The sequence below is a fragment of the Peromyscus maniculatus genome, chromosome 8 (genome assembly GCF_049852395.1).
Source record: "Peromyscus maniculatus bairdii isolate BWxNUB_F1_BW_parent chromosome 8, HU_Pman_BW_mat_3.1, whole genome shotgun sequence".
Taxonomy (NCBI): Eukaryota; Metazoa; Chordata; class Mammalia; order Rodentia; family Cricetidae; genus Peromyscus; species Peromyscus maniculatus.
In genome coordinates this window covers 18774242-18784291 of record NC_134859.1, presented here as the reverse complement: position 1 = coordinate 18784291, position 10050 = coordinate 18774242, and the positions used below count along the sequence as shown (strand labels likewise).

Here is a 10050-nt window from a genome sequence, read left to right as displayed (position 1 = left end):
TTCATTGTTCCTTTATCCATCCATCTTCCTGAAGCTCACCATCCAGTAACTTCCCAGTAAAGGCAGGGTGGGGGAGGATACCTTTCCCAAGCCTCTGCATATCTGGAAATGTCTTTACTCTTTGCTCCTGCTCTATTCGCATGAGCTAGATGTACTATTTTATCTTTTTATGGTTGTTTTAGTCATTTTTGTGATACCAGGGATCACATCTTGGCCCAGCATAAATGTTAAGAGAGCCAGCGGTCCCCTGGGAAGTGTCTCGGTCACCTCCACAGTTTTTCTCCCTAGAAGCTTTTGTGATTTTCTTTTCTCCACCTGTGGTGTTCTGACACATGACATCAGTGGCCCACCCTCTGGTATGGCAGCCTGGTTCACTTCATCTTGAAATGCTGAGGGTGCTTTTGTGGGGGACACCTTCCCGAGTTATTTCATTACTACAAACTAGGATTTTTCAAACAACAGAACATTATGTTCTCTCGGCTCTGGAGGCTAACAGTCTGAAACCAAGGTGACATGCTACCTCAGAAGGATGCTGGGAAGGCCTTTGTCTCCTCTGGCTTCTAGGGCTCCCGGTGTACCCCACCACAGCAGCTGTGGGCCCATCTCTGCCACCTTCTTCACTGGGCCTTCTCCGTGGTGTCCTCTCCTCTCTGTCTCTATCAGGACACTGGCTGTTGAGTGCAGGGCTATACCAGGGTAACCCCATCTGAAGATATGCCTAGCCACTTTTCCCCATAAGGCTGTATTCACAGGGGTCAGAACTTGGGTATATCTTCTCATGGGCATCATTAATCCCCCTGCACAGCCTGTAACCAAAAGCCAGTCAGGAAAAATCAGGTATGTTTACTTGATTTCAACACTACATAATACATTTATTGAAACACCACATTCATGCAAAATATGTGCAATTTGTGGTGTGTGTGTGTGTGTGTGTGTGTGTGTGTGTGTGTGTGTGTGATCACATACCTGTAGTCCTAGCTGAGGCTGCAGGGGATCCCTTAACCCAGGAGTTCAAGACCAGCATGAACTACACAGCAAGACCCTTTCCCTGGAAAGAAAAACAATAGCTAATTTTAAGTTATCCCATTCTAGAAGAAAAACCTAAGTTAAAGTCACATTACCAAGAGGGGTTTCTTTTCCAAGGGAATGAGAAGGGAACGCACAGGACTTGGCTGTGTGTGGCTGGGATGCTGGGCACCAGAACAGACCTGGCCTTGAGAGCTTCCTGGTCACACTCAACCCTGTCCAGCTTTGAGTTCTTGGTGGAAACTCTAGTGTAGGTGCTCCTGGTAGAGCCATTATCAGCCTGTCTGCCCCGAGCACATCCACCAGAACAACTTCCCAGAGAAACTGTTTGTGCCTGTTTGAAGCTTGTTTCCCTGGGAACCTTGGGTTCTCAGAGCCCATTGGACTGGAGGCAGATGCCTTTCATTAAGATGGCAGGAAGAACCTGACACTCGGCCAGGACAGAAAGAGGAAAACCATTCAGATGGTGAGCTGTATGAGACAGACTCAGGGACCAGCCTCAGCTCCTGTGTCTGTGTCTCCCAGCATGGGCTGCTTGAAGAAGAAGAAGACGCTGTCTTTTCTCCTCATTTTTGGGTCCATATGTGCACGTGGGACTCTGTCGCAGGAAGCTGACCCAGCTAGGCAAAGAAAACCATTTTTTGAGAGGCTCCGTCGACTAGAAGAGCAGGTAGGTGAAACAGGCATGGGAAATAGGTTGGATAAAGCCAGCAGCAGGTAATGGATGTTACAGAGGGAGCTGCTGTCTGTGTTCACTGGACACAGCGACTGGTTGGCTATCCTTGCTGGAAGCTGACAAGAGTCTCACCTGGTTTGGGAAACCAGGCAAGCATTTGCTACGCTCGGCTCTAAAGTCCAACTAGACAGTGTGTGTGGGAAGATGCAGGAGACTTAAAGCAGTCTCTAGGAGGCCCAAAGAGCACAGGCAGAGAGGCCTGGGTAGCAACAGGACAGGACAGTGTCCATAGGTGTGGGAGCTGTGAGAGCACTGGTCTTCCTCAAAGCAGAACATATGCCCTTGCCCAAGGGTCCCACTTGGGGTCTGTAGACAGTACCCCAGCCCAAGCACTTCCTATACTGATCCCGCTAAAGCCAGGCGTGGTAGTTACCCATAATCCCAGTGCTCAGAAGATCTGAGTAAGATCTTCTGTGAGATTGAGGCTAGCCTGAGTGACATAGTGAGTTCAAGGCCAGCTTGGGCTACTGAGTGAGACTCTGTTTCAAAAGTAACAAGCAAAAAACCTGAAAAGGAGTTGGGTGTGGTGTCACATGCCTTTAATCCCAGCATTCAGGAGGCAGAGGCAGGCAGATCTCTACGAGTTAGAGGCCAGTCTGGTCTACAAAGAGACTTCCAGGACAGCCAGGGCTACACAGAGAACCCCTGTCTTGAAAAACAAAACAAAAAATGGAGATTGAGAGAGCCCAATATGGCCAGCTTTGGCAAGCATTAACATAAGCCTAGGAACTGTAGCCATGCTTTTGGATTCTCCAGAAGGTAATGTATGTTAACTGCTTTTTCAACTATGTTTGAGAACGTGTCACCCAGACACCTTGGAGATTAAGGATAACCCTGAAGGTCACTGACCTCCATTTGTTAACAGTAGCATGCCAGCTAAGCCTTTTCATTTTCACAACCCTCTTCAAGCTGGTGCAGTACCTACTTTTCAGGAGTGGCTCTGTGCAACATTTATTGGCCTCCTAAAATTCATTTAGCACCCCTCCCCTTTGAAGATACCTTAAAATTCATGAGCCTGAATGTAGCCATTATAAGACCATTAGTTATGCTCCTTGTGAGCTGCCTGTTTTTTCTTTATGGTTCTTAGTTGTTCTTTTGCAGAGCTGCCAGCTTAAGTCATGCTGGGAACAAGAAAAATGGGCCTTGGCGGTTCATGTTCCTGGAGTTGTATCCATGCCAGTGGATTCCCACATGCTCCAGAAAAGAATTTGACATTGCTGCTGCCATTGTTGCTGTTATAGCAGTGGCGGCCACCGCTGCTACTATTTCTGGGATTACCACTTCATAATTGCTTACTACAGCTAGCACAGTGGAGACCCTGGCAACAAAAGTAGCTACCACAGTTAGTTAATCTTTCATTCTATTGGACATGATAAATTTAATTCAATAGTGTTGTGCCCAGATCGTGACCCCCAGAGAGACCACCAAAGATGAGCATGCCGAATTGCAAAAGCAAGGTTTAATTCTGGATATCCAAAAGCAATACAAGCCTAGGCAGGGACTTCGTCCAATACATCCAACGCAGTGGAGGCTGGAGGAAGCGCCCACCTGTCTGCAAGCTCAGTTTTAAAGGGAAAAGTCACAAGGTTACATCATTTAGGGGTGCTAGTATGGATACAATTCTGATTGGCTCACTTCTAGGGACTTCTAGAAATTACTTCTAAGGGAGTGGTTGCCCGCCACCATTTCTCATTGGCTGCCCTCAGGTGGGGGCATTTCTGTGGTTAGTTACCCTGGAAACCAGGGAGAGGACATTCCATAGTCTGGCAGGCATTACCTCGTGACTATCTTGTGACTGTGAACTTCTACACTTCCTGGTTTCTGGAATCTGAACTGACTAGTTTCAGTAACTAATGGCCTATCCCCAAAAGGAGAAATCTTAGGCCTTAATTTTAGGGTGAAAGCATTTTGGTCTTATTTCTAAGATGGCTCATTTTGGTCTCACAAATAGTTATATACATTTCAATTGGCTTTGAAAATTATAAATTTATAAACTCAGGTTCCATTTGCTTTTGGGATACCATCTTACAAGGACTCCAATTTGTAGTAAGGCTCATTAAGGAAGGGAATGGCCGGGTGGTGGTGGCACACGCCTTTAATCCCAGCCCTCAGGAAGCAGAGGCAGGAGGATCTCTGTGAGTTCGAGGCCAGCCTCGGCTACAAAGCGAGTTCTAGGAAAGGCGCAAAACTACACAGAGAAACCCTGTCTCGGAAAAAAAAAAAAAAAAAAAAAAAAAAAAGGAAGGGAATGGCTCAAATGCCTTTAGCCTACTGGCTATGGGTGAGATAGGACCTCTTTTCTGTATTGAACACACAGATTGCAAACCCGGCACCACTTTGAGATCTTTGGCAGCAGTTAACTCTGCAGCTCACACATGATTGAGCCTGTATGATAATAAGTATTCAGAGATGGGTAATACCTTGGGGGGCACTCACAACCTAAGACAGAGTGCCTGTGTGGCCTGGGCAGGCGTCTCCATGATGGGTAAGGTGACCTGCTGACATCCCACGCAACCTAAGTCAGAAGCTCATTTATTAGTAAAAGGGGACTTGTAGGATCCTGGCCCCCGTTTTGGGTAATTGTTACCTTGCTTGCTGACCTTGACCTTGATATCCTCCCTATGCTAATTTCCTGCCGGGCTGCACCCTCCTGAATGCTTAAGGGAAGTTCCTTGTCTGTGTATCCTGCATAATGGGCATTAACAGCTTAGATGCAAAATTATAAAACATCAGTAGTGAACTTCTGCCCTCCGGGGTTCTCCCATTGTGCTGTATTTAAGACCTCCTCCCTCCTTCAATAAATGGCATTCGGGAGGGGGGAAATTGTATACTGTATCAAGCCGATAATAGAAAAATAAATAATAAATAAAAATGAAAAAAAAAAAACAAAAAAAGAAAAACAAAACAAAAACCTGAAAAGGCTAAGGCTGCTCAATGGCAGAATGCTGTCTTGCCTAGAATGAACAAAATCCTAGATTCAGTTCCCAGAACTGTAAAAACCATGAATGAATGAATGAATGAATAAATAAATAAATAAATAAATAAATAAATAAATAAATAAATAAATAATGTGCTTGGAGCTAGAGAGATAGCTCAGCAATTAACAGCACTAGCTATTTGCTCAGGACCCAGGTTCATTCTCAGCACCCGCATGATGGCTCACAATTACCCACAATCATCCTGGGGCCTCCGAAGATACTGAATACACACAAAGTACACATACATACATGCAGGCAAAACACTCATACACATCAAAGTAAACAAATAAATATAAAATTTTGGGGGGTGATTTTGTTTTTCATGACAGAGTTTCTCTGTGTAGCCCTGGCTGTTCTGGAACTTGCCCTGTAGATGAGGCTGGCCTAGAACTAAAAAAAAAATTTTTTTTTGTTTTTTTTTTTGAGACAGGGTTTCTCTGTGTAGCTTTGCGCCTTTCCTGGAACTCACTTGGTAGCCCAGGCTGGCCTCAAACTCACAGAGATCCGCCTGCCTCTGCCTCCCAAGTGCTGGGATTAAAGGCGTGCTCCACCACCGCCCGGCAAACTAAAATATTTTTAAATGCACTCATACAAACAGCTCATCTTCAGTCCCCTCTGATCACAGAGGTAGCCTTGAGGACCACAGCAGTGAGATGACTGACTGTGGTCTTCCAGAGTGTCAGAGTTGGGAAGGACCACAGCCAGGGCCATGAGCCTGGAGCCCACATCTTACACCAAGCGGCTGTGGCACCTCAGGACAGTCACCCCCTTTGTACCTGGCCCTTTGGGACTAGTTATGATAATCCCCCCATATGTCCTAGCATGGTGACGAGGATCAAATTGGTCAATCTATGTACAGTGCCACCCAGAGGCTTGATGCAGAATAGGGGTTTCTGAAGTATACTTAGGATGGCATCATGCCAGTCCCATGATAGCTGTGTTCTCTTTACAGTTTCAGAGATTCCAACAGGTGACCTTAACACACCTGCAGGACATTGCCAACAACTATAACGTGCACTACAATGTGGATGCCCGCTTCCAGAGTCTGGTGGAAGAGAGCCAGGCCTTAGCTCTAGCAGTGAACCAGTCTCAAGCCGCCATACAAGAGGATGTGGCCCACCTAAAAGCTTCGTTGAGGAAGAGCCAGCGCAGGAGCCGGAAGGTGGATGCCAAGCTTCAAGCCTTGAACCTCTCCCTGAGCACAAAGAGCAGGCAGTGGGTGGAGGAGGAAAGGGAGCAACAGGCACAGAGGGAGGCTACTGCAAGCCTGGCCCTGAGCATTCGGGCCCTGCAGGATGCACTGGCAAACTTAACACAGCAAGTCTACAGCCAGGATGCCAGGCTTGCTACTCTGGAGGGACAGATGCAGAGGGCCCCCCCTGGTACTGAGGCTCTGGGGCTGACTACAGCCCCCACCCCCGCTCAGCTTGCTCAGAGAGGCCCAGGCTCCTTGCAACTGGGGAGAAACAGCCAGGCATCCAGGCTTTCACTCCAACACAGGAGTTCCCCCCAGGACTTCACTGTCCATGTCCAGAAGACACAGGAGTTCCAAGCCCCAAGCAGCCATCAAGCAGCCCTACCAAGGACCCACCAAGGACCAGAAAGAAGTAAGTGCCACAAGCCCGTCACCTCCCTATCCAATTCCAGGTTTCCCTAGCAATACCTGAGGTTATAATGTCACTCCCCACCCCTGTCACCACAAAAAGCTTTCCCCCCAAGGGCCATATACCCAACACCAGAAGAGGGACTGGCCAACCTTATTGCTTGCAGGTCCTCAGCAGGTCAGGTCACGTGGCCGAAGGGCCTCTGTTGAAGTGATTGCATCAGGAGCCTCAAGATGAGGAACTGTGTGAAACAATGACCCTTGCTCCAAAATAAGAACACGGGGTCTCGGAGTAGCCAAAGTGAAATAGTTTAGTTTGTGGTTGTGCAGGAAGGAGCCCAAAGGGCAGAACTGGCTGGTGAGTTTTATTTTCCTGACCACATTTCCTGGATTCTCATTGATGGAGTTCTTCAGAGAGGGACAATCTTTTCTACTTGTCTCAGACAGATAGTCCCCACCCCAATCCTGCTGGGCTCTCCACTTTCCTGAGACTGGGCTCGGTCCCACAGAAGACTTCTTTCTCAATTTTTTTTTTTTTTTTTTTTTTTTTTTTTTGGTTTTTTTTTTGAGACAGGGTTTCTCTGTGTAGCTTTGCGCCTTTCCTGGAACTCACTTGGTAGCCCAGGCTGGCCTCGAACTCACAGAGATCTGCCTGCCTCTGCCTCCCAAGTGCTGGGATTAAAGGCGTGCGCCACCACCGCCCTTCTTTCTCAATTTAAGATAGACTAAAAAGTGCCCAGGCAAGCAGGTACCAGGTGCCAGATGGAAGAGAGGGGCCGGGGCTGCCGGCTTCTCTGTGATTCATAGGTGCGTTCTAAAGGCACCTCACACTGAAAACGGACCATCATGATTCATTTCCTACAGAATCGCCCTAGATTATCTGGCTGATAGTAGTCACCAGAAGCTAGAGAGAAAGGCAGGAGAGTCGGAGTTGGAGGACACTTGAGGACAGAGGCAGCGCTTAGGAGGATGGACCGTGGAACTGAGGCACAGCCAGGAACCAAGGCCTGCAGGGCTCCTACCAGTTCCAAACAGGAGGAGGAAGCTCCTCTGAGCCTCTGGAGGAAGCTGTGTCTTGAACCCTGTGAGACCAAGGCTCAGGTTTATGACCTCCTAGAGAGGGCTGGCTTAAGTCAATCACCTTGTAGCAGAGTTACAGCAGCCACAGGCAGCTCAGAGGCTCCCTTGCTTGTGAGGGGCTTCCTAGACAGACAGCTGAGTCACACAGAGGGGATCCATCCGCTCCCTGAGAAGTTAGCTCTCAGTCCTTCCTGTGGAGCAGAAGCGTTCAGATTGCGAGGACAGAGGAGAGGGCGGGAGGCAAGCACTCCAAAGCCCCTGGGTGATGCAGGTGAGAGCGAGGAGCAGGCCCGCAGCAGGATGCATCTGAACTGCCTCGTGCTCGAGGATGACGCTCTTCCCTGTTTCCAGTTTGCAGCTCGGGACCCGTACTAACTTTCCCCAACGCCTCCAGTGAAAACGTGATCTTTCTGAGCCCCGGCTTCCTCGTGCCCCTACGAGCTCTGTCCTTCTGCAGTTGGGTTCGTACGGCCTCCAGCCACCTGGGCACCCTCCTTTCCTACGCCACCAAAGACAATGACAACAAGCTAGTACTGCATGGCCGAGACTCCCTGGTCCCCGGCTCCATCCACTTTGTGATCGGTGACCCGGTCTTCAGGGAACTGTCCCTGCACCCACTCCTGGACGGTCAGTGGCACCACATTTGTATCATCTGGACATCCACAGAGGGCAAGTACTGGCTCCATATAGACCGAAGGATAGTAGCCACCGGCTCCCGCTTCAGAGAGGGCTATGAGATCCCTCCTGGAGGGTCCCTCGTGTTGGGCCAGGAACAAGACACTATGGGGGGTGGGTTTGACAGCTCTGAGGCCTTTGTAGGGAGCATATCTGGCTTGGCCATCTGGGACCGGGCACTTGTCCCCAGAGAAGTTGCAAACCTTGCCACAGGGAAAGAGCCCCCAGCAGGTGCCATTCTGACGCTGACCAATGCCTCGTCGGTGGGGGGATTTGTGCAGAGGGCCAAGTGTACCTGCCTGGAGCAGTGTCCATAGGCTGCCACACACGGGCTGCATCACAGTCAAGGCCAGCAAAAAGAGGCCAACACATTCCAAGCCACTCCCCTGCCGTCACTGCGGGGCTGTGCACCTGTGCTCTGAGGTAGGCACCCCCTGTATGGAAAATGTGTAATGGAGAAAGAGGGGGCCCCAGACTGCAACTTACTATTGTGGAATTCTTTTGTTTGGTTGTGGTTTTGCAGTTTTGTTTGTTTATTGTTTTCTGAGACAGGGTTTCACTCTGGGGTCTTTATTGGCCTAGAACTTACTCTGCATCCCAGGCTGGCCTCAAACTCATAGCAGTCTGCCTGCAGAGTGCCAGATGTGAGTCACCAATCCCCCTTCCTTCCTTCCTTCCCTTCCCTCCCCCCCTCCTTTCTTCCTTCCTCCCTTCCTTCCCTCCTTCCCTCCCTCCCTCCCTCCTTCCTTCCTTCCCTTCCTCCCTTCCCTCCCCTCCCCTCCCCTTCCTCCCTCCCTCCCTCCCTTCCCTCCCCTCCCCTTCCCCCCTCCCTCCCTCTCTCCCTCCCTCCCTCCCCTCCTTTTTGTTTGACAGTTTCTCACTATATAGTCTAGATATAGTCTCACTATATAGTCTAGATATAGTCTCACTATATAGTCTAGATATAGTCTCACTATATAGTCTAGATATAGTCTCACTATATAGCTTGAATTCATGATCCTCCAGCCTCTTGAGTGCTGAGACACCGGGCTTTCACGGTGACATTTTTAGAGGCTGCACCTTCGAGGTCGTTGTCACTTCATTTGTAGCACACTGTTCTATCACCTTTGTATGCATGAGAAGCTGTCAGGCAGATGAGAGGCCAGTTCCTGGGGACCTTCTTGAAACCACACAGGAAGTCCTTAAAGACTTGCTTTCCTGCAGACATGGATGTTCCAACACCCTCTCCTGAAAAAGGCTTAACATTCTGTTCTCTCTGCCCTTTCCCAGGCACCCTGGCCATTCCCTGTAGGTCAGCTGGTCGTTCTTGTTCTGTTTCCCTGTGGTAGCTGATGAAGCTTCCAGAACTACCATTAAAGTAGTAATGCTTTAAAACATAATTTCTGAGGCATAATTTTCATATAATAATATGTACCTTTTTGTTGCTGTTTGTTTTTTGTTTTTCAAGACAGGGTTTTTCTATGTAACAATCCTGGCTGCCCTGGATCCCACTTTGAAGACCAGGCTGGTCTTGAATTCACATAGATCCACCTGCCTCTGCCTCCTGAGTGCTGGGATTAAAGGTGTGTACCACCTGCGTCTGGCTAATATATGCCCTCTTAAAATTTTTTAAAGGTTTTAATAAAAGTGCTGAGTTGTGCCAGGCGGTGGTGGCGCACGCCTTTAATCCCAGCACTCGGGAGGCAGAGCCAGGTGGATCTCTGTGAGTTTGAGGCCAGCCTGGACTACCAAGTGAGTCCCACGAAAGGCGCAAAGCTACACAGAGAAACCCTGTCTCGAAAAACCAGAAAAAAAAAAAAGTGCTGAGTTGTGCAACCATCACAATCTACTTTTACTTCTTATTTTGTTTGTTTGTTTTTCAAGACAAGGTTTCTCTGTGTAACAGCCCTCGAACTCACAGAGACCTGCCTGCCTCTGCCTTCCGAGTGCTAGGATTAGAGGCACACAACAAT

At 48.7% G+C, this 10050-nt stretch overlaps 1 protein-coding gene across 1 annotated transcript; it reads left to right on the top strand.

The window, feature by feature from the left end:
- Positions 1–1121: 1121 nt before the first annotated feature.
- On the top strand, positions 1122–9732 carry Ptx4 (pentraxin 4). The gene is made up of 3 exons (XM_042283424.2): positions 1122–1696; positions 5693–6347; positions 7775–9732. Exons 1-3 carry the CDS (start codon positions 1490–1492, stop codon positions 8413–8415), a joined length of 1503 nt encoding a protein of 500 aa, XP_042139358.1. The 5' UTR covers positions 1122–1489; the 3' UTR covers positions 8416–9732.
- The last annotated feature ends 318 nt before the right edge of the window (positions 9733–10050 follow it).

Bases quoted from the DNA above. Each gene is read 5' to 3' on its own strand.
- Ptx4 (XM_042283424.2), top strand. From the start codon at position 1,490: ATGGTGAGCTGTATGAGACAGACTCAGGGACCAGCCTCAGCTCCTGTG. The intron at 1,697-5,692 runs GTAGGTGAAACA...TTCTCTTTACAG, and splicing joins TCCGTCGACTAGAAGAGCAG to TTTCAGAGATTCCAACAGGT. The intron at 6,348-7,774 runs GTAAGTGCCACA...CCCTGTTTCCAG, and splicing joins CCACCAAGGACCAGAAAGAA to TTTGCAGCTCGGGACCCGTA.